We start from the raw sequence: 25,443 nt of genomic DNA, 5'->3' as shown, positions 1-25,443 counted from the left end.
AAAAGCCTCTTTCCCCAAACAGAGCTGAGAGGGGCAGAAAAGCCTCTTTCCCAAACAGAGCTGAGAGGGGCAGAAAAGCCTCTTTCCCCAAACAGAGCTGAGAGGGGCAGAAAAGCCTCTTTCCCCAAACAGAGCTGAGAGGGGCAGAAAAGCCTCTTTCTCCAAACAGAGCTGAGAGGGGCAGAAAAGCCTCTTTCCCCAAACAGAGCTGAGAGGGGCAGAAAAGCCTCTTTCCCAAACAGAGCTGAGAGGGGCAGAAAAGCCTCTTTCCCAAACAGAGCTGAGAGGGGCAGAAAAGCCTCTTTCCCAAACAGAGCTGAGAGGGGCAGAAAAGCCTCTTTCCCAAACAGAGCTGAGAGGGGCAGAAAAGCCTCTTTCCCAAACAGAGCTGAGAGGGGCAGAAAAGCCTCTTTCCCCAAACAGAGCTGAGAGGGGCAGAAAAGCCTCTTTCCCAAATGGATCTGGGAGTGGGGGGGAAAGCCTCTCTCCCAAAATGAATTTGGAAGGGGGAAAGTCGCCCATCCCCAAACAGAACTGCGAGGTGGGGAAAGCCTCTTTCCCCAAATGGAGAGCCTTTTGTGCTCAAAGAGCGCTGGGGTGGAATCTCTAAAGATCTGGTAAGGCAAAGGCTGCAGAAAGTCAGGAGAAAGCATGAGCTTGTCTGACCCTAAAATCAGCTGGCCAGTGTGAGGCACTTGCACCTGCGCAGTGAAGCTGGGCTGGTCAATGGCTTGCATTCCTGCAAAGAGAGCTCCACATGCCACTTGAAGCAGACGTGCCATAGGTTTGCCATCACAGCTCAAGTTCATCTTTCTCCAGCATGAGGCCTTCTAGATATATGAGAGTTGCCCAGAAAGTAATGCACCACATCCAGAGATACTTTACTAGAAGAGCCCTCCACTCGCAACAGAATGTCCTACGCAACTAGACTTACAATCCTAGGTTTGGAAATCTTAGAACTACGTCACCTTAAACATGACCTAAGCATAGCCCATAAAATCACCTGCTACAACGTCCTTCCTGTCAATGACTACTTCAGCTTCAACTACAACAACACACAACAGATACAAACTTAAAGCAAAATGCTCTAAACTCGACTGCAGGCAATACGACTTTAGTAACCGAGTAGTTGATGTATGGAACTCACTACCAGACTCTGTAGTATCATCACCTAACCCCCAAAACTTTACCCTTAGACCAGAGGTCCCCAACCTTTTTTGCACCAGGGACCGGCTTTAAGCTAGACCAGTTTTCCATGGCCCGGTTGGGGGGGGGGAGCTAGCTGTCAGCGGCGCCGTAAAAGGGGCGATCAAGAGAGGAATGGGTGAATGAATGGACGGAGGCTGGGAAGGAAGGAAAGAGGGAAGGGACAGGAACAGAAGAAGGGTGCAAAGGAAGCAAGGAAAGGTGTGAAAGGGGAGAGTAAGAGAGGAAGGAGTGAAAGAAGGGAATGAGGGAGGAAAGAAGGGAGGAAGGAAGGAAAAGGAAAGCAAGAAATGGAGGGAGGAAAGGAAGGAAGGAAAGAAAGAAAGAAGGGGGAAGGGACAGGAACAGAGGAAGGAAGCAAGGAAACTTATGAAAGGGGAGAGTAAGGGAAGAAGGTAGGAAGGAGAAAGAAAAGAAGAAATAGAGGAAGGGAAGGTAAAAGAGAGAAAGAAAAAGAGCAAGAAAGAAAGCAAGAAAGAGAAAGAAAGAAAGAAAGAAAGAAAGAAAGAAAGAAAGGCAACTTCAAAGAAAGGCTCACTGAGCATCTCTCACTCTCTCTCTCTTTCTATCCCTCTTTCTTTCTTTCTCTTCCTTTCTCTCTCTCCTCTTCCTTTATCTCCTCTCTCTCTCCCTCTCTCTTTCTCTCCCCCCTCTCTCCCCTTTCCCTCTCTCTTTCTCTCTCTCCCTCTCTTGCTATCTCTCCCCCCTTTCCCTCTCTCTTTCTCTCCCTCCCTCTCTTGCTATCTCTCCCCCCTCTCTCTTTCTCCCTCTCCCTCTCTTTCTCTCTCTCTCCCCCTCTTTCTCTCTCTTCTTCTCACTTTCTCTCTCTTGTTTTCTTTCTGTCTCTTTTGCTTTCTCTCTCTCTCACTCTTTCTTGTTTTCTTTCTCACGCTCTTTCTCTTGTTCTCTCTCTTGCTATCTCTTTCTCCCCCCCTTTCTCTCACTCTCTCTTTCTCACTTTCTCTCTATCTTGCTGTCTGTTGCTCTCACTCACTCTCGTTCTCCGTTCTTCTCAGCGGTGATGCGCGCACGCCCTGCCCGCCTCACCTTTGCGAGAGCACTTTCGCCCCGGGCTCTCAGCAAGGGGGTTTGCAGGAGAGGTGGGGCCGGCGAAGGTGATATTCAATGTCGGGGGCGCACAGGCGGTTGCACGCGCTCCCTATCTCCCTGCTAGCCCACTCGGAATATTCAAGATAAGAAAAGCCTTCGCCGGCAAAGGTTTTTCTTATTTTGAATACTCCGAGTGGGCTAGCAGGGAGATAGGGAGCGCGTGCAACCGCCCGTGCGCCCCCGACATTGAAGACCTCCGCTGAGAAAAGCCTTTGCCGGCATTTCCGCTCGGCGTCAAGGAGGCGCAGCGGCGGGCGGAGAGAGGGAAGGGGGGGCAGCGGCGTCCCTCCTGGCCTTGGCGGGCCGCCCGACCCTCCCCACCTCCTGCAAACGCGGCGGGGGGAGAGCGAGGCGACGGTTCCGGCGGGCGCGGGGCTTGGCTGGCTGGCGGGGGGAGTGCCGCTGGTGGTGCGGAAAGGCCGAGGGGGCCCTGTCGCCGCGGACCGGCTGAAAACCCCCAACGGCCCGGTGCCGGTCCGTGGACCGGCGGTTGGGGACCTCTGCCTTAGACTATTCACTGTTGACCTCTCCCAATTCCTAAGAGGTCAGTAAGGGGTGTGCATAAGTGCAACAGAGTGCTTTTCATCTCCTGTCCTACTATTTCTCTTTTACTAGTATCGTAAAAGATACTTTTACGATACGTATTATTATATATACTCTATATATCACCAATACGTACTTGACAAAACAAATAAATTAATAAAATAGTCTTTTAGACCTTAAAAAGGCAGAGATTTCAGATTGAAGCATATACATACATACATACATACATACATACATGCATGCATGCATATACACATACACACATACATACACACACCTATGTGTACGTTGAGGATGCATGTCTGGGAGTGTGGTTTCTCGCATCCTATTTTACCTCTACCCATTTTCTGACATAAAACTGGCATAAAAGGTGCAGAGAAATCCATGGATCTGTTTTTGAGGAAAGTATGCCGCTGAGTGCTTTTAATTTCCTTTTCAGTTGAGCAACCCAAATCAAATATCGAGCCGCATTTTAAACACTAGGGAATGACAGAATGAGGCTCATGGGAATGAGAGATTGCTTGAGTTAAATTTGTTCTATATAATATTTGTATTATGCTATTCCTCCAAGGAGTTTAGAGTAGTATCTATTCATACCAGCTCCTGAGATTGCCTAAACAGAAAAGGGTGCCTTGTTCAGTGGAGAGCTCAACCCAGTCCATTATGTGGTTGAAACTCTTTCTGTAGGCTATCCACCACCAGAAGATAAAAATTTAAACGGGTACATCACCTGTGAAGTAACGTCCATAACTGCCAGTGGAACTTACTTCTAAATAGTTGTGCCTTAGTTTGCAGGCCAAGGACCTCTGTGAAATCATTCTTTGAAAACATTTTTTTGTTTTTATATGTGTGTTTATAAACAGTTAATAGATATTGTGAAGTGAATTAGTACACTCTACATGGGGCTACCTTTGAAGAGTTTTCGGAAACTTCAAATCATCCAAAATATAGCCGTGTGAAGAGTTATGGGCCTTCCAAGATATGCCCATGTCTCACCATTACTCCGTGGACTGCATTGGCTGCCGATTGGTTTCCGGAAACAATTCAAAGTGTTGGTTATGACTTATAAAGCCCTACATGGCATAGGACCAGATTACCTCCAAGACCGCCTTCTGCCGCACGAATCCCAGTGTCTGGTCAGGTCCCACAGAGTTGGTCTCCTCAGGGTTCCATCAGCCAGACAATGTTGGTTGGCGGGACCTAGGGGAAGAGCCTTCTCTGTGGGGGCCCCGGGGGCCCGGAATCAGCTCCTCCCAGAGATTCGCACTGCCCCTACCCTCCTTGCCTTTCATAAGAACCTGAAAACACCCGTATGTCATCAGGCCTGGGGTCACTAGACCCCAGCCTCTGCCCAGTGAATGTATTGGATATGATAGTATGCATGTGATTGTTCAATTTTAAATGATTAGTTTTAAGATAATTTTTAAACTATTCTATTAATTGGCTTTGAAATGTTTTATGTATTGTATCTTTTCTATCGAAATGTTGTAAGCCGCCCCGAGTCCATGGAGAGGGTGGCATATAAGTCCAATTAATAAAATAAATAAACTTGACCCAGAAGTATTCAGTGCTGCCAATTACTGAGTAAATTTCCGATTTGTCTAAGCTCTTTGTATCATCTGTAATTTGCACAACTGACAGATTTGTAAAGAAATATGTGAAGGTCAAATTTCTACACTTTTATAAATTTCCAAGTACTGCATTATTATAGCTTTGTATTGCATACATCAGTTAGCAAGGATCCTGTGTAAAATGTATATTTAAATTATTGCCATTTTTAAAGTTCAAATTGTCTATTTTATTAGTTCTCTATTAACACAAGCTCAAGAATTCTCTGCATAATTAGTTACACAAGAGATATAAATAGCCTTGCTGATTCAGACAGTCATTCAACTAGTCTAACATTATTTTTTCATGGATACCATTAACACAGTACAGAAGTCATGTTTGCTTTAATCCTATGTTTTTGAAGAAACCACAAAACCTACATCTATACAGTTTTAAAATTTGCACACTAAAGGTGCTCTCTCTTCTACAGTTGTTGTCTGGTAAATGAACGGTATTTGGAAAAATTGGTAGCCCCGAACCTAAAGGTATTATATCCCCACAATGACGTATTTTGAAAGCCTTTTTCTCCATGAACTTGACAATCCATTTTGAAAGGTTTACAAGTTAATGGCTGGTACTTTTGCAATAAACGCCATCAATGAATTATGTAGAGCAGTGTTTCCCAACCTTGGCCACTTGAAGGTATCTGGACTTCAACTCCCAGAATTCCCCAGCCAGCATTCGCTGGCTGGGGAATTCTGGTAGTTGAAGTCCAAATAGCTTCAAGTAGCCAAGGTTGGGAAACACTGATGTAGAGGGTGAAGAATTGCTAAATCAATCCATAGACCACGCAATAAGACGTCGACTTCAGAATCTCATTTCTCAGCCTCATATTCAAGTTGCCCACCAAACATTTCTTACACCAATGTCCATTTTTATGTGGCTACTTATTTATTACTTATGCCCTAGAAAGACTCTTTTATGTATAGATCTTATTGTCAGGAAGTTGACTTTAAATGAAATTTAGAAAGGCTACAACTTACACCCAATATTTCTTGTCCTAGTATCTGTGGTAAGGGAAAATAGTTTCTGCCCTTGTTTTCCTATGAGACTTTTTTATATCCTTGCACACTGATATCATCGCCCCTCAGTCTTCTTTTCCCAAGGTAGAACATCCCAAATGCCTTTGGATGATCCTCAGATTTTCACAAAACACTTACATACTAGCATGCTCAGATGTACATCAAATGTAATATGGCTTTACGTGAATTGAACAACGTCATTTCACCTGCTTCACACTAGGTTTCACAAAATGTTTATTTTTTTAAAAAAAAATTACCCAAGAACACGCAGTAGCTTACATTTTAATGCCAGAATCAAATTTCACAAGCCTATCAAGGGAGCTTTCTGTAATGTTTGTAAAGCGCTGCTATCGTGCTTTAGTAAAGAAAAATGTCACTGCTGGGTTTTATTTTTAACAGACTTTTAAAACATCAATTAATGCAAGCAAATGTAGTAGAGGTCTTTCTTGCATGTTATTTATATGGGGGTGTGAGAAAGGAGAGAGAGATCAAATGGCAAGGGAAAGGGGGGTTGTTTTATTTTTAACTCTGAACAATTGGAAAACAAGAGAGAGAGAGAGTTTGAAAGGCGTAAATGGTGATTAGATGCCAAATGTCCACTGACAAACAAGAGGGATTTAGGCCTATAACTTTGCATGTTGTGAAGAAGCTAATTCATATTGTAGCTTATATTTTAAACTTTAAAAATATAGGCAGCCTTTTAAAAAGAAAGATGTAAATGTCACTGAACAAACACAAAACTCAACAAAACAATGGAACAAATATTTTGACAAGGGAAACAAAGTATGAGTTACCAACATCCTAATTTAATATTTCAATAATGAAGGTTCTAGAATCAATTACTTTTCTTAGTTTCTTTTACAAAATCCTCAGTATTGTACTTTCAAAACTGCAAAATTGGGCATATTTTGATTTCATTTAATATAATGAAAGTAAATAAAGTTTATTTCAGGTAAAATCTCCACATCTTTTGTAATTGAAAAGTGTTATTTCTGCTATTTATCTCTGGTCTATGCGGAGTACAGTTTATTTAATCTCTACATCTTTTGATTGGCACCTTGGATTGTTCATTTTGTTAAAATAAATCTGGAATCTTTCAGTTGCACAAAGTAATATTCACCTATGATGAACAAGTTAGAAGAAAAAACAAAGGGAGTATTTGAGCCTTCACACAGTAGATACATTTAAAGTCTCAGGGCAGCTCAAAAATAATAATTTAAATCATTAATAAAATTAGATAAGATTCCAAATACATACCTTCAAAAAAGTCAAATGTGACAACTAAGAACATTCCAATATCACTGAATAGACATCTCAGATTTACATAAAAACTCACCCACCTGACTGGAAAGGCTCCTAGTATTTGTTATAAGGCTAAATTAAAACTGAATATAACTTGGATATTTGAAATTTTCAAGCAGATTTCTGAGCAGAAAAATTGGGTCAAGAATTTCTATAGGAAAATGAAAAACTTCCCAGCAGTTTTACAAACTCAGGATTCACCTTTAGTAATGATAGTTAATACCACTGATGAAGAATGCCCGGGGTGGGGAGTGGGGAGAATTAGCTGCTTCAAGTCTGCGGAGAGGGGCGGCATACAAATCTAATTAATAATAATAATAATAATAATAATAATAATAATAATAATCTGCAGGATGAAATACAAAGATTGAAATATGATATATGGATCCTAGAATGTGGATTCCTAGAAAGATGAAGGGAGATAAGATATTGTTCCACACACCTTCAGAAACTTTCACTGATGTTGGCAGCTAATGGCCAAGAGATGAAAATGTGTTTCATAATACAAACTGCCTCTTTTATACTTGCATTTTGACACGGGCAGAGTTTAGGTAATGACATCACAATAGATATATATTCATTTTGACAAAATCTTAGCTTGCTGCAGGATGCACACACACAATTTTGTGTAAAGATGGAACACCGTGGGGTTTTCTCTGTAACTACAAAAGCGGTTTGTTTTCATCACACTGAATCAGATATAGTAGAAAAAAGTGGGGGACAGATAAAACCCTTTTGAAGTGGATCTCCATCTAGACTTTTCTGAGGCAAGGTTCCATTTTGTAGATGCTGAAAAGCTTCAGTCTTATTCTGGAGACCATGGCTATTTTGGGGACATAAAGTGGGTGCATCTTAATCTTATGGCTTTGAGAAGTACAGTGGTACCTCTACTTAAGAACTTAATTTGTTCCATGACCAGGTTCTTAAGTAGAAAAGTTTGTAAGTAGAAGCAATTTTTCCCATAGGAATCAATGTAAAAGCAAATAATGCATGCAAACCCATTAGGAAAGAAATAAAAGCTCGGAATTTGGGTGGGAGGAAGAAGAGGAGGACAGTCACTGCCGAAGGTAGAAGGTGAGGTGAATCAAAAAAATCCAAAACTTTAAGGCTTAAAAAGAAAAGAGGGACTCTGAGGCGGCGAGGAGCACGCACCTCCCATACACGCGGCGTGAAGCTGCCTCCCACACACTGTGTCAGAGAGAGAAACCCAGAGGGAATGGCAGGAACCTGGCCAGACCTTTGTACCACTCTCAAATTTCCTGGGAAAATTTTCCAGGCTTGGGTTCTTAAATAGAAAATGGTTCTTAAGAAGAGGCAAAAAAATCTTGAACTCCCAATTCTTAACTAGAAACTGTTATGTTCGTTTACAGAAATAAAGAGAAATTCACCGATTGGTTAAGACACGGCTAGTTCTAGGTTGCCGCCAAAAATAAACGGTTGTCAGAGAAAATTCCCACGCTTAAGAAAGAGTATAAATAGGGCAACGGATTAGCCATTGCCCTTGTTGGGAGTTACTGTTGAGAGGATCAGTTGGATGTTATGCCTTCCGAAATAAATACGTTTGCACAGTAAGAGTCTCCGGTGCAGTGATTTAACAGTGGCGATGATGTGATCGAACTCCCGCTGAACAACCATGAGCTCGGTCATGGCTCAACCACCGCCTTTCTACTATCCAGACTCAGAGTCATGGACATCTTACATGTCCAAATTTTGAATTTTCTTAAGTAGATTCTTAGGTAGATTCTTAGGTAGAGGTACCACTGCATTTGTGATGTGTGATGTGTTGTATTGACTATGCTGCCTGGGAATATGGTGACTTCAAATATCAGAGAGCATCAAGTTGAAGAAGTGTGACCAACAATTTTCAAGTTATTGTTTTTTTCCCATAAAAGTCTTTGCCATCTCCAAGCACTGAACACAACAAAGCAAATAATGTCTTCCCCTAGATCTCTTCACCTTTTTTTTCCTTTCCGAAACAACCTTGCCTTCAAAATATGGCTGGGGTAATATTCCTTTGTGATCTTGCCATGCTATGACCATGTAGGAAGTCCCTGTGTGTACCTGTAGAATTATGAAAACTTGAATTGCTTTGTGTATAGAAGGAAAGAGGGACAAAGCAATGAATTCCAACTGTCTTACATCAAGTGTACTTGTTTTCCCTCTCTGTTCATAGGAAGACTGACATGTAAGCATGACATGAGCAATGCTGTCAGGAAGAACATAAATTTGCTACCTTTAAGATTTCTCACAGAGACTCTTAAGCAGTTCTAAAGTCAAATCTGAGATTCAGAGCTGACAGTCGAGAGGCTTCCAGAGGAATTCTGTCCAGTTATATGTATCAAGTTTTAAAAGGGTTACTACATTCTTTTATTTCTACATAAAAGTCTAGATTTTAAAGTTCAAACTTTTTAAAATCTAAAGGCCATAGCTGAGTGATAAATCAGATGGCTTGGCATTCAGTATATCCATAATTTAATTATTAGGATCTGCAAATAAATTAATTCAGTACAGATCCTGGAAATCAGCTTCCTCTTGGAATATTCAGTACTAGACTGGATGGATCAATGGTCTGACTCAGTACATAGCTATTTCCAATGTACATCATTACAAACCATCAATATGGTTTCTATTTCAAGGTGAAGAACAGAGGCTGCGGGTATAGGAATTGCTCAAGGCACTTAACAAACGGATGAGGCAGGATTTGTAGTTACGAAGTTTTATTTCTCCAATTTTTCATCTACTAGGCCACACTGAAATCAATAAAATACAGTATATATTATATATTGAATTAAAATTACATACAGGCTATAATATTATAAAGCTATAGCAACTTCATAATACAGTAAAGAGTTTCTCCCTTCCTTCCTTCCTGATTCAGAATATCTTCAGGAATCACAGAGTCAACAAGCTTTGATTATTGTTTTGCATTATCCAACACTCTGTTTACAGATGCCTCATTTGTCTTTTGGCTGTCTGGACATTCAACACTGACAGATGTATTTGTGTTTGATTTCACTTTTATCAAGGATTTTCATCCCTAATTGCACTATGATAATATAGGGCAAATGACTCATTATTATAGTCCTGTCATGATAGCCATTATGTTTGTATTTCCATTTTGATGAAAGCCCTGTTGTAGCAAAGAAAACATATTTGTGTAATTGTGTTCAGTGTACAGTATTTCATCTCTTGGAAACATATGGCATATGAATGTAGGAAAGGACAACATTAGTAATAATATACTTGCTGTTGCTTGTGACACAATTACTCTTGCATATATGTTTATAGATATATTAAATACACTGGAATAGTCTTTGTCACTAGAGCCTTCTAAAAGAATTCTAGGTATAAATGTTTCTTCAATATTATTTATTTATTTATTTATCTATTTATCTATCTATCTAATCTATCTATCTATCTATCTATCTATCTTTCTATTTATTTATTTATTGGATTTGTATGCCGCCCCTCTCCGGAGACTCGGGGCGGCTAACAGCAACAATAAAGCAGTGTACAATAGTAGTCTGATGTTAGAAATAATTAAAAGCCCATTAATATAAAAACCAAACATACATACAGACATACCATGCATAAAATTGTAAAGCCCTAGGGGGAAAGAGGATCTCAATTCCCCCATGCCTGACGGCAGAGGTGGGTTTTAAGCAGCTTACGAAAGGCAAGGAGGGTGGGGGCAATTCTAATCTTTGAGGGGAGTTGGTTCCAGAGGGCCGGGGCCGCCACAGAGAAGGCTCTTCCCCTGGGTCCCACCAAGCGACATTCTTTAGTTGACGGGACCCGGAGAAGATCCACTCTGTGGGACCTAACTGGTCGCTGGGATTCGTGCAGCAGAAGGCGGTCCCTGAGATAATTTTACCATGTGAATAGAAAAAGGAGGAATACTTACTGTTTTGGATGATTTGTGATTATAAAAACAAGACAGGATTGTACATAAACTATCATAGAAAGATTGCTAAAACATCTAGTGTTAGGATTATACTTTGCCAGTTCTGCACTTCCAAAGCTTTTCACCATTTATCTCATCACTTCTTCGTTAAGCTTCCAACTTGGGAATATTGGTAGGCCAAAAAGAATCAAGTTATATTCAATATTTTATTCAAGCTCAGAAAGTGCTACTCTTGCATGATTTAGAACACAGTTGTGAACATGGAACCATGTTAATTTGTGGCATTTCTACAATTAAAAGTTCCATGTGTTCTGTTTTGCTGTGTACATTAATCGAGAGAACAGTATGGTATTGGGTCATTAATCTGGCCATAGCAGCTTGCATGCCTGTCAGAAGATTATTGCTCCCAAACAGCAGATGGATTTCAGATTTCAAGATGAGTTAATATAAGCCTATTGCCTCTACTGAGGTTAGCCTGCTTTAGGAATTAGCTACCCATGTGTAAACACGGTGAATTGGCATGGAATTAGTATCACCATAATGTCATTTATGCCTTGTTGATGTAAGTGTTAGTCTTACAGTGTGGAATAGGATACTTCACTGAAGTCCATTTTTCTTCTCTGTCATGGCTCAAAGTTTGGACAAGGTTGGTATTATGGCAAACAGACTCATTGTTGGATATCACATCTTGGTATATGTAGTAACAGAGCCTAGAAAAGAACTTGCCTATCTAACTCTGAATTTCAATTTCCGGTGAAGATACGTTTGACATAAATAATTAAACAGATAAACTAACAAAATGCAAACGAAAGACATTCCAAAATATAACGGTTGTTATTTAGCAATCCCTGAAAATGAAACAGACTCTTAAAAATGACTGTATTTAGATTAAACGAGAACAGGAAAAGAAAGAGAAGAGCAGAAGAAAAAGGAAAAAATAGAGAGGCGAAGGAAAAATCGCAGTGTGATCCAGGTTCAAATTTTATTGGATGAATATTCAAAGGCATTTATCTCTAGACAGAACCCTGGCAATTTACTGCAGCTCCAGTGGCAATAATAATAAATGCATTTTTATAGCCAAATAGTTCAAGCAGCCAACAATGTTACCACTATATAATTAATAACAATAAGCAATTAAAGAGAACAGCAGGTTACAGCGATAAAGCACAGAAATATATTAGCCCAAAAACAAAAATACAGAATGTGTGGGAAAAGGAGAGCATTGGGTCAATTTATATCCTTTTTTCTTGTGGATAAAAGGTGCATAGCTCTAGTTGTTGCTGCTGTGAAACCTCCATTCATTTCAGAAGAGCTTTTGTAGGAGTCGTGCAGGCTGCCCTGGAAGAAAGCCCATATAATGAACTCGAGGATAGTACCCAAAATCTACCAATTTTAACAACAAAAAAATAATGGTGTGCAATTAAGATGATGGATATGAGTATACTATATCAGAAAGTCATGCCGAATGCTGTAAAATTGAAAGGTTACATAAGAAATCAGAGCTGTATTATATTTGAAGTTTAGGTCTCTCTGGAGTAATACAACTTCATACGTATTCTTTACTTTTCATGCAAACAAATGATGCTTAGGGTCTTCCAACAGAGAGCAGAGTCCTACAAAGATGCTACAAGCTGACCTTAGAAGATGCAGAATGATAACTGAGCAAACCAAAGAATATCCAAAGGGAGTCAATATATACTTCATTGTTTATAGACAGGCGTTCCATTGTATCAATCACGTGGAACTGTGGAATGTTCTTAGAGAAAGAGAACACTGTATTGTCATCATGCCAAACCTATATGCAGATCAGAAAACCATAATTCAGATAGAACAGGGTAAAACAAGCAGGCTAGCAGTGGCAAAGAAGGGAGACAAGCTATATACCATTGCCTTTTTATCCAACCTACAGTATATGTAGAATTTTTGAGGGAAACTGGACTGGGGGAAAAAGAGCACGGCTTTAAAATTGGAAGACCACTAGCTTGTACTTTGTTAATGATTAAACTCTGATAGTTGAAAATGAAAATAATCTATAAATTCTAGCCATGAAAGTCAAGAAGCACAATGAAAAAATGGAACGAAGATTAAAACTAATAGTAGATATAATTTAGAAGACACAATGAAGATGCTGAAGCGATAAATATATTTCTGTATTTTAGGATAAGTAACAAGAGTGAAGGTATCAGCAGTCAAGAAATACGTTGCAGACAAGGATTTAGTAGAGTAGCCATGAACACTTTGGAAAAGATATTCAGATGCCAAGATGTGTCTTTGAGTAAAATGATCAGGATTGTCTATTGTCAATTATTTTCCTTAAAACATTCTAGAAATAAAAGTTGGATTTTGAGAAACAGGATGGAGAGATCCTTTTGAATGTTTATGTTGGAGCATACTATGGACAGCCAACAACATTGAACAAGTCAACCCAGATTTCTCACTTAAGGCACAAGTGTCCAGGTTCAAATTATCATATTTCGGACATATTCTGCAAAGATCTATTCTCTGGAGGTTAATAATCCTGAAAAAGATAGAAAAAAGAATTAGCAGCAAGTGTATGGACTCAATTACAGTGGCAATGGCTATACTATTGAAAGAACTAAAGAAGCAGTTTGAGAATAAATCGTCCCAGGAAATATTTCTGTGGTTGCAAAGAATCAACACTGGCTTGATAGCATATAGTAAAAAAACTAATAAAGTAAGGTGCATAGAAGTATTATATTCTATTGCTAAGCTCCATAAATTTTGTTTTGTTATTAAAAATTAAAAAGTGAGTAGGTATCATTAAATAAAAAAGAAAACTATTTCTTGACTTAAATTACCGCTCCTTAATCTTGGCTTTAATCGTTATTGTTTTTGTTCCATTGGTTAAAACAAGTTTTGTACTATTTCCCTTTTTATTTAGTATTTAATAAAGGAACATATCATTTAAAAGAGATTTAGTGTAATAGCATTTATATTATTTTCTCTCATTTGATATTTTCCAGAATCCCCTAACCATTGTTGACTGATTCCTTATGTATGTCCAGATTTCTAGCAACATTAGCAACAATGATTCTGTAATTTCCATTTAATGGTGTTCCTGCATTCAACAAAACATACTATGACTAGATGGAGTTATATTTAGTCCATTCTAATTGAATGTCATTTACATTGCTGAGATGTAATATGCTCTGATTATGCAGCAATAAGAACCAGATTATATCACTTCTGCTATGTCCTCAATCACACATTCTGTCACATAGTTTTCATCAAATGAATGGTTTGCAAGTGACAAGTTGCTTTGAGATGGTACTTCTGATTTATTAGATACAGACAGTCCTTGTTTAGCCAACTGCTCATTCAATAACCATTTGCAGTTACAACAGTGATGAAAAAGTAACTTTGCAATTAATCCTTCCATTTTTAACCTTTTCTGGTCTGTAAAACAAAGGAAAAGTGAAGTAGGATTATAAGAACCAACACTACTACTAAACTACTAATTTAATGACTGAGTTGCTGGTTCTAATTGTAATCACTAAACAAAGACTGCTTCTACAAATCAAGAGATTCTACAGATACCCCAGTCATCTGGATTCTCTTGTTTAAGCAATTCCTTTTGTGTGTGTTTTTTCACACCTATGAGTTAGTTCAATGTGTAGGCATTATAAAGCAAAATTAAATAACAAAAATAATATTGAAGGCCAGCTAGAAGCATTATTTCATTTTTTTTAATACATGAGAATCCATACTAGTAACATATTAATTAGATTTTGATACACTGAATAATAGAAAAATATGAATAAAATTGGAATCAGTTTGAAAAACCGAGTCACTTTTGTTGTTGTTTCAATAATCTAAATTTTCAATAACAGGCATTGCCTCCAGGGGAAAAAATATCAAGTCTGAATTGGGTTTTTCCTATTTTCTCTCCAAGTATAAGACCCAGAGGCAGCCCAGAGGAATAAGACCATACTTTTTAAAATCAAATGATAACACTGTTAGTCTGTCTGAGAAAACTTTAAGTAAAAAATGCAAAAAGAGACAAAATGATCTCAGATTCATGATGATAATTTGCAAACACAAAGAATAGTTATTAATTTTCAATGATTCCCTTTCTTTCTGCTATATCCCTAAGCACAATATATTGAGTTCTGTTTGATGAGTGGATTTTCATGGTGCATTGGGACATTTAGAGCATGAGAGAGGCAGTTACGATCCCAGCTTTGGTGATTGATGCACATCTCAGACTTATAATAAATCCCACTGAAATCAATAGGTGTACATGGGATAGTTTTTAAATCAAAATATTGGTTCTGAGTTAAGGCAATGATATAATACTTAGGGCATTGGTTTATTACTGGAGGGATCCCAGTTGATGTCAACCTTCAGCTATTTCAAAGTCCCTGGGTAAATTTGGACACACACCCCTTTTTTTTTTTGCTCCATCGCTTCCCCTGTTTAGGAAAAATGAAGTTCAATCCTATAATCCATAATATTATGATTGTGAGATTGTAACCTCAATTTGAAATTACATGTGAAAACATTGTACATTCTCATGATATAATGCTAATAAACAAGCAATAAACTCAGACAACCAATGAAAAGAATCTCAGTTTTAAATCCTGGATAACTTTGAGGCATAACCTTGATGGAACTTTTATCTTTTTTCTCCCCATTTTAAGAAATAAAGAAATAGTTTTTTATATATCTATTTGGCATACTTTGAAAAGTCACTTTCCCTGTCTGTATTATTCTGCTAATAAGGCAATACAGTGTTCCCTCAATTTTCGCGGGTTCGAACTTCGCGAAACGTCTATACCACGGTTTTTCAAAAATATTAATTAAAAAATACTTCGCGGTTTTTCCCCCATATCACGGTTTTTCCCACCCGATGACATCATATATCATTGCCAAACTTTCGTCTGCCTTTAAAAAACATTTTTTTTAATAAACTTTAATAAATAAACATCGTGAGTAATAATCTAAATGGTTGTTAAGGGAATGGGAAATTGTAATTTAGGGGTTTAAAGTATTAAGGGAAGGCTTGGGATACTGTTCATAGCCAAAAATAGTGTATTTACTTCCGCATCTCTACTTCGCGGAAATTCGACTTTTGCGGGCGGTTTCGGAACGCATCCCCCACGAAAATCGAGGGAACACTGTATCTTAAATATATTAGATATAGTACATTCCACTGAATTTAGAATAATAAACCATAAGAAATATCTGAGTTAATTTCTAAGTCAACAAATCAGGTGAATGAAATTTTCAACTAAGTTCAGTGCCATGAGAAAGACTTGTATGACTTCCTTTAACCGTGTCAAAAAGCATTTAAAACTTATTGTTTAAATTCAGGACCCAGTCCCAGAAAAACATGTCCCAGCAGTTTCATTAGGTGTTTATACTCCAGACTAGTGATTTTTTTTTTCCTTAAAGGATTTCATAAGCAAAGATGTGATGCATATTCCTGAAGCATCATGCGGGAATCACCACAAAGGCATACCACTTTAGTTATAGCCAAAATTGAGCCTAAAAGTCAGAATTGCTTGTTGCCTGAAAGCTTTAATGAATATAACCAGTTTATTCAATTTGTTTATATATCCTGTGCAGCCAAACGTACAACACAAGAAAAAGGCAATAAAACAATGCCGCTATATGCTAGACTTTGTGTTTTGCTATACTACACTGTGTATGCTGACCATATCAATAATTATGTGTCAACTTTATTCACATATTTAATGTGCAATGTTTAGAAAGACAAAAAAAAATTCCAATGGTGCAAGTACTTCTGTGTAATCTGCTGATGTCTTCTGCCGTCAGCTATTTAGCTATTTTATTGTGTTTCCTCAAGAAACATTTCTTGATAGAGAGAAGTATTGTTTTGTACGCAGTTTATACCACTGATACACTGTAATATGGAATTCATACTAACTACATGGATCAGTTTTAGAAAGTGTTTCCCCAAATCGGACCACAAGTAGAGTTTTCTTTATGCTGCATGAAGTATCCATAAAGTATCTTTTTTCAATTTTACCAATTTGTGTTTTTTCTGTGTAGAACTCGATGGTAGATATACCAGTACTTCCACCAGTTCCAGAATTCCCAGACAGGTGGGCAATACTAGTAGGTATTTAACCTCAAACAATTAGAGAAAGCTATATCTTGCAAGTTGTCCAATTTTAAAACAATTTATAGTTGACAAAACAACAAAGAATTGCTTTCAAAATTAAGAGAACCAATGCTTTAAAATAAGCCAAAGTGTTTTGATTTTGCGTAAATTACATTTTCCATGAAAACTAATGTAACTTTTGTTAACACAGATGTGCAGTATGTGGTTTTTGATTGCTTGTTTCGTTGTAGTTCTGTGTATTATATAAAAAGGGAGAACAAGGAAGTGTTATTTTAGAGAGAGGGAGAGAAAGGTGTCTAAGCTCACAATTACAAACTGGAACATGGGGCAATACCTATCCACGCTTAGTTATTGCAGTTCTGTAAAGTAGCTAAATAATTGTTATTTAGAATTATGAACATATGGTACAACTATTATATCTAAGGTGTTTTGCAAAATAATTAGTTTAAATTTGTATTGATGTATTAATTGATGTATTAATTTAATACATTAATGTAGTAATTTACATTAATTTAATTCTTGTATCCTAATATTTTATCGTTTTAGGATCCTATGTCTCGCTTTAGATTTTAAATGAGGTTTTCAGATCTGTACTGAATGGCTTCAAGTTGCAGCAGTAGTATTCAAAATCTAAAATCCTCAGGGTCTTCTGAATGATAGGATACTTAGTAGAACTTTCTCTTTTATAGTGATCCATACAACCCATAATCTAAAAGCACTAATATTACCCATGTAACATAGGAGCCAATCAGAGGGAGAAAGAATCATTGTACACTATTTTATGTACATTATCTTTGAGTTTTGGCTCCTGATGACTTCATTGACATGTTTATGCATTTTGATAGCAACATCTTGGAATATTTTTCAATGCACTTGTCTAGGCTATAGTTTGGGTATCTCCAGTCCAAATGCTAATCAGGTCTGCTTTGCTTCAGAGCCCAAACAATATCAGTCTGAAGCATCCATCCAGCCATATATCCATTTCATTTAACATGCTGCCAATTCCATGCCAGCTCATGGCAACCTAGAATGATGAGCATATATTGCATAAGTTCTGCAATAACAGCAGGACGAACATTTCATACTGGTGTGTTTTGTTCATTTCCTTTGTATAAAGTGTATTGATTTATAAAAGATATAAACTAGTCCTCAGTATGTTCAGTTTCTATATTCTGCCTAATCTTTTTGACCTTCACAAAAGATAGGACTTTTTTTTCATTTTAAGAAATTTGCTTCCCAAGGCATACTTTCTACTTGTTACCTTGGATAGCTGGCCAGATTTAATTTTCACAAACTAATTACTTCAAATTGCCAGTTTTTCATAAATGTGCCACTTCATTAAGGATCAAGTAAATAAGAAAATCCAGTCACAAGCAGCACTAGACTTTCTTGAGGTTAATGATGACTTTTCTAGTAATCCGTGACATGCAAACATGGTTATGTGTATAGTCAGAAGAGAGACCCTAAGTGGTTATGGTCTCTAGAATAAGACCTTCTCTAAGTATTCCATCTTTTGGGTTCTTTTTGAGCCCTCCCTCCATACTAGCCTGGATCATAGTGATGGCAGCTTTAGCCACAGTAAGATTACTGCAAATTATTATTTTTCCCTGAACCAGAAAAACGGCTGGCCAGTATTCACAAAGGAGGTTGAAATACTGGAAATATATAACAGATATTGATGTAACCGGAACATTTTCCCCTGGCATTGTTCATCCGTTTCTATACCACTGGATAAATCATTTGCCTAGAGATAGACTTTGAGTTGTACACCTAATCATAGAGCTAGAAAAATGCAAGATCATCTCTTCAGTTTCTCTGTACAAATATAGGACTATTTCCACACCAGCTGCCAATCAGCTGCTATACTATGATAATAGGTACAAATCTGAGCCCCTTGGAATCTCCTCCTGCCCCTTTCCACAGCTTTTATCATCCCTGTTCTCTGAAGCAACCATTTCTTACTTCTCTGTAGCATCCCTTCCTTTTGCATCCCTTACTTCTCTGTAGCATCTCTTCCTTTTGTCATTTAAGGTTTCAAAATAGAAAGTATAAGATATAAATTAGCAACCCTGCAGTGGGGAAATCTATTCCATCTGCTGCCAAAGCAAAACTGCTACCACCCCCACTTGCTGCCTCAGGCATTTGTCTAGGTGCATCTATAAGTCCAGCTTTAATAGAAGTAACAAAAAAGAACTTTCATTTATTGCATTTTTAACTTATTAGAACTTTTTATAAAGAGAGGGAAGAGCAGAAATTGTAAGATCTAAAATTTAACCAATTTTATTTTTTTTTAAGTGGAAAAACATAAAATAATTTCCATTATATTCCATAACATATAATAGAATAGTATAGCTTTGCAATTTCCCTCTTAAGATGTTTTTGTCTAGTAAAAGCTAACAATAGAGGAAGCAATCAAGATGATTCCGTACAAGATGTTCCCTGTGACATCTTCTCTCTGCTGTTAAGAGGACAGAATGCTAGACTAGAATTAACATTTGTGTGCCTCAGCATGGCATTTCTTGGGAAAAGGCCACAGCTCAGTGATGCAGTACATAGCTTGCTTGTAGAAGTTCTCGTATTTGACTCCTGATGTCTCCAGTTAGAAAGTAGCTCAAGTGACATCTTTGTCTCAAAATGTCTTAACAGTCAGAATAGGCAGTGTTTGTTTATACTAGGGGTCTTCAAACTTGGCAACTTTAAGACTTATGGACTTCAACTCCCAGAATTCTGGGAGTTGAAGTCCACAAGTCTTAAACTTGTCAAGTTTGGGGATTTCTGGTTTATACAGATCTGTTGGCACAGAAGAAGTTCTTTATGTTCTTACTAATTCAGAGATGAATATACAGAAAATGTATGTGCTATGTAATTTTCAGACTGCTGTGATAAAGCATAAATGTGAAAATGTTTCTCTTATATTAGAGAAATAAATCTTTGTATATGAAAATACTATCATCATAAGTAGAATGTGATGGTCCAGCTTTCTTATTCAAGGATATCCTTTTTATCATTGTATTACAGTAGCTTATAGTCTGTAGCAATATATACACTATAGACCAGGGGTGTCAAACATGCGTCATCATGGTGTCATTGCGTGATGTATTGTGACTTTTTCCCCTTCGCTAATGTGGGCATGGGCGTGGCCAGTAGGTGACACAACCAACCTGTGAGGCGTGAGTTTGACAGCCCGGCTATACACTATAGCAGTAATTTTGCTGCTGGTATGCTAGGTTTATGCAATTTCTACAGAGCTATTTTAATTCCTTAAGTTATTTAGCACATTTGAGCTTCTATACGTTGAAGAATGATGTAAAAGTTTTCCAATATTTCTTTGTAGTTATTACCACTTAGGGCTGTGTCCAGCAAGTCTACAAGATTTTTAACTGTAGTTTTTCAGTAGCAGATTCCTGAAGTAATGTAAACATTTCCCTCAGCAATTCCCAGCTGTATATTTGATTTTTTGCATTTCCATTTCCTTACTGCTATATCATGAATTGTTTTAGTTTGGTTTCTTCATTTTTATTTGTTTATTTATTATAATGATACTTGAGAAATTGTAAATGACAGAAGGCCTATTATAATCAAAGAACAATGAGCATATGTTTAACAAAGTTAAATTAATTTCTATATTATTATTTAAAGAATTGTATTGCCCATCTGGGTGAATCGGGGACAACCCAAAGAAGATTAAGTTAACATATTTGACATTCTGGCAAACAATCAACAGGCAGTTTGATTTCCATGAGAAAGGGTTCATGGTTTAAACCATGACTATGTAGACAGAATGATAATAGAACAGCATATATAGGGTTTTCCTCTGCAACTATCTATATCTCATGTGCAGTGGTGGGCTGCTAGCTGGAACACCTAATTGAACTCACCTCTATGGCTCTGGAGGTACCATGAGTTTGAGCGGAATGACGCTTCTGCGCCTGTGGGCACACCTGCATCTCTGTGCGTGGTTTTTCTACCTGAACAGGCACAGAAGCATAATTCCGTTCAAACTCACTGTACCTCCAAAGCCGCGGAGGGACCCCCATTAGGCGTTCCAGCTAGCAGCCCACCACTACCCATGTGGTATGGATAGAATTTAAAAAGTGGTTCAATGACATTGTTGTGTGAAAAGTAATTAAGTACTTTGGCTGTTTTGCCTTAATAAGAATTAAATACACTCTCACTAAATAGACAGCAACCAGTTGTTAGCAGTAAGCAAAGTAAACTTGATACTGTAAGTGGCATGGCTAGAACATTGTTGGTAGTCATGTTCTTCGATTTGCACAGAAAGCAGCAAAGAGTTGGAAATGATCAGCTTCAGCTACCACTGTCTGATTATGACAGTGTGGATAGGAAGTTTTCTGTGCCCATTATTTCTTTTTCTTTTTTTCATTAGAGACTCATTACAAGAGGCCTTGCTTTCACTCTAGCCACAACACTTGGAAACGTAATGCTAGTAACCAGAAGAGGCTCCATATTTGCATAGTAAACGCTACCTTTACCCTAGTAATATAATGCATCGTTTTATTTGGAAATCAGCAATTTTCATGTATAGATTTCTCAGTCAGCATGTGCTCTAACAATGCATATTATTATGATCCTAGATGATGAGATGCTGATGCTGATGATTTGTCATTTTGACAGCTTGATACAAATCCTACTTAAGAATGTTCTTGCACCTCTTCCTTGAGGCAACTTCAAAAGCAACTGTGTTTGTGGTGGGGAAAACTGTTGTGTAAATCAGTTTATTGTAGCTGGTAGATATCTAATTTGTAACTTAATCCCTGGAGGTAATTGTCTATACATTTCATAAAACCATACCTATAACTCCTAATAAAAACAGGGATTTGCCAATCTAAAATCCTTCATAGAATATTTTAATGGCTATTAAATCAATTGACTCTAAATCTCACTTTCATAAATGAGTCAGACAGTATTTTCCAATTACTATCATCTACCACCTTTCTAAAGATTAGATTATTCTGATTGATTTTTTTTTAAAGCTCTTCAGTGCTTTTGAATTTTTTTTGTTGTAAATTTGTTGGGGAAAAGTAGTTTGAAGTGGATGTACAAGTGGAGAATAACCTCTTGAAATGATGTTTCTGACACCACTTCAAATTTGTCACAACTGTAAATATTCAAAACAGCCGTCTGTTTATTTCTGATAGGATGTTCACTGTTTCTACATTAAATGTTCAGAGATTAAGGTTTTCTGTGCAAGTTATCATTTAGTGCTTTCCCCTTTTATAACTACCAGAAGCACAACAATGTATGAATGTAAAATTGCTGTTTCAAAATTAACGTGATTGAAAATTAGGATATTTTGAGACATTTTGAGAAGGCTGATACAGTCAACCTTCCCTGGACCACCCACAATTCAGAGCTGTTGCTGTCATTGGCATTTTTTTTGGAACCTGCCATTGCTTATGTTCACTTTGACAGATCTAAAATTACCAATATAGAGCATGTTTAGTGACATTTGATCATCAATTCCATATGAATGTCCCTGAAAGGGATTTACCAATACTGTGTTTCTCCCAAAATAAGACCCTGTCTTATTGCAATTCACTCAAAAGCCTGATTGGGCTTATTATCAGGATATGTCTTATTTGGGGGAATACAGGGTGCATGCAATGGAATACAAAGAAATCAAGGGGAAAAATACCTTAAAACCAATAGATAATCTTAACTAATAGCCTTAACAGAAATGATATATTTTTAACAGTTCACATAATTTCTTATAGGCCACAGCACCTTCCATTATATCTATATAACAGTTTTCAACTAACAAGCACCTTCCAGATATGATTGATTCTCAACACATTTTGAAGGCATCACAGTGGAAGAGGAGTCGTAGAATAAACTATCCATAGAGATATAGTGCAAATACAATATTCTGGGGTTCCTTTTCATAACCATAGAAATCAACAGCATCCTGCAAGCTTTGACATTCAGGTTTATCTCCCATAATGTTAATAGAAACTGGAATTCAAACAAATGTTTTTAATCATGGCTATATGCTGGGGGGTTTTCAGAATTACCATGAATATGAAGGTATTACCATATTTTTTTTCCAGAGCATAAGACGCACAGGAGTATAAGCCGCCCCGAGTCTTCGGAGAGGGGCGGCATACAAATCTAAGTAATAAATAAATAAATAAATAAATAAAATAAGAAGCACCTTAGTTTTTAGGGAGGAAAATTTAGGGGGGGAAATCTACCTAGCATATATTCATCTGGCTAGCATCCTTAGTCTGGTCAGCTTCAGTACATTATTTTATCCCCTGGTTATGGCTTTAAAAAAAAAACTTATTGAGAGAGAGTAACAATGAAAGAGTTTGCAAGCCAATATGAGCTGGGAACATTGTTAGCACCTGGCTAGGGCTGGAAAAAGCATATTCAGAGCAAGTAGAGCAGTGGAAAAAAGCCTGCAAAGGCTTAGAACTAGAAAAAATATTCTTCATAGAGAGTAACAATGAAAGAGCTTGCAAGATGGTAAGAGCTGGGAACATCATTAGTACCTGGTTAGGGCTGGAAAGAAACATTCGGAGCAAATAGAGCAATGAAAAAAAGCCTGCAAAGACTTAGGGATTAGAAAACATTCTTCGCAGAAAGTAACAATGAAAGAGCCTGCAAGGTAAGAGCTGGGAACATCATTAGCACCTGGTTAGGGCTGGGGGAAAAAGCTGGAGGGGGGGGAGTTACATTCAGAGTATAAGACGCACCCAAATTTTCAGCCGGTTTTAGGGAGGAAAACATACGTTTTTTATTCTGAAAAGTATGGTATATTAATAGGCTGTTCCCAAACTGAAAAACAGGAGAGGAAAGGGAAATAAATCTGAATAATATTCTTCTTTTCCTGGTCAACCTGTTTATTTTCTCATGAATCCTCCTCTTCAGACTTAATATTAGGTATTACTTTCATACTTATGATGCCTATTTTAGACATAAAAACATATTAAATGGAAAATTACCTTGGAGCTTCCATTTAAAACATGATGTGTACATTGAAAAATTATCTGAAATATAAAATTTGAATGTGCAACTCACACTAGCAAATTTGAGGAAGCAGTCTCCATAAAAATGCGGGCAAAATGCAAAAAATGCAAACAAAATGTGAATTATTTTCACAGGCATGAACAGGTAGTTTGGTAGTACTTTTTCTGAGCAAAACATATTTTCATGGGTAATAATATTGTCACTCTTATATTTGCTTTAAACCACTCTATGTAAGTGTTTTGCATTTGGCAAATTTTTTGGAACCTGCCATTGCTTATGTTCACTTTGACAGATCTAAAATTGAGATCCCTTTTTTCTTCCCTTCATTAAAATACATCAACCCAAATATTTGGGAAGGGGTCTCTGAATAAGACTCCACCTAGAGTAGCCCTGCAGTGAGATAGGCAGAAAATACATTTAACAAATAAAATAAATAATATGATATAATTCACAGCTGTCTAAGTGGGATTCTCCCCATCCTCCCAATTCACAGACCAATTTAAGAGAGATTTTCCTACAAATATGCAATGCCATAGAAGTTATTGAAGGGAAATGTAGTGAGAAATTTTAAGATATACAAATATTGAAAAACAATTATTGTAGCATTGTGACCTTTTGTAAGCAGTGAATATTTGTTGAAAGAAATAAACATTGTATATTGTTGTATACAAATGTTTGCTTCTGCCAACTTTGTTGTAAAATAGTTAGGCACAAAGAACAGTGTAAAAAATAGTAAGGTACAAATGGTATTTGTACAGACTAGATATATCTATGTGCTTTTCTTTTTTCATATGTCATGACTTTGAATTTTTGCAGCTGCTATTTCTTATTCTCTTTCTGTTTTGATGTAATTTGTTTTCTTTTGTTTTGTATTTGCATAATGTTGCTTAGGCCATGAGGGAATAGTTTGGTATATTCAAGTATAAATGTTTGGAAAAATGTGACTATTTGGATAAGTCTGCCATCTTCCAAAATAGCTAGTGATTACTGTTTTTTGAGACCTGAATCAGAAGTTTGATTTGATCAAGAATCAACATTCAGAATTATAAAAATAAAATCAATGGATTTGTGAGTATATGAGTAGTGATGGGCGAACAGTGTTCGGGTTCGGCAAGTTCGGATGAACTTTACACAAAATTTGTTTATTTTTTACGTGAAAGCACCGCCCTTTGCAGCGCTGCTGCGGCGTCCTTTTTTGTAAAAATAACAATGTTTATTTTTACATGAAGACCTCCCTTTGAAGGAGCTGGGGAATCCCTCCCACAAAGAGATTCCGGGGGCGGAGCTTTGACGTCACCGGCAGGTTGCTAAGGATGCCAAGGTGATCACTTCCTAGATTCCATGGAATCCAGGAAGTGATCACCTTGGCGTCCTTAGCAACCTGCCGGTGACGTCAAAGCTCCGAACACCAAACACAACCCCGAACTTTGCCCGAAGTTTGAAAAAAATTCAGGTTCGTGTTCGGCATACCGAACACCGCAAAATTCGGTATGGACCCGAATTGCCCATCACTATATATGAGTTATGAAGAATGCCATGCACTCAGCAAGCATATCACTTTTCTTTTTCTCAGCTAGGAAGCATATTTTGAAATATCATCCAAATTCAGGCAAAGGAAATTCAGCCTTTCACAAAATATTTATGTTTTG

General features: G+C 37.6%; 1 protein-coding gene across 9 annotated transcripts in view; it reads left to right on the top strand.

Annotated features, from left to right (window-relative positions):
* Positions 1 to 25,443, top strand: part of ZNF521 (zinc finger protein 521) — a 378,383-nt gene that overhangs the window by 299,087 nt on the left and 53,853 nt on the right. For 4 of the 9 annotated variants that reach the window (XM_070747658.1, XM_070747654.1, XM_070747659.1 and 1 more), the window contains one exon: positions 16,732 to 16,797. The exons of 4 other annotated variants lie outside the window; for them this stretch is intronic. In XM_070747658.1, the coding sequence (XP_070603759.1) occupies positions 16,732 to 16,797 (66 nt within the window). The remainder of the gene's footprint in view (positions 1 to 16,731; positions 16,798 to 25,443) is intronic. One more of the 9 variants, XM_070747656.1, reaches the window with a different exon arrangement.

The sequence above is a fragment of the Erythrolamprus reginae genome, chromosome 3 (genome assembly GCF_031021105.1).
Source record: "Erythrolamprus reginae isolate rEryReg1 chromosome 3, rEryReg1.hap1, whole genome shotgun sequence".
Taxonomy (NCBI): Eukaryota; Metazoa; Chordata; class Lepidosauria; order Squamata; family Dipsadidae; genus Erythrolamprus; species Erythrolamprus reginae.
The sequence above is the reverse complement of the archived record's forward strand: the minus strand, read 5'-3'. Positions and strand labels throughout refer to the sequence as shown.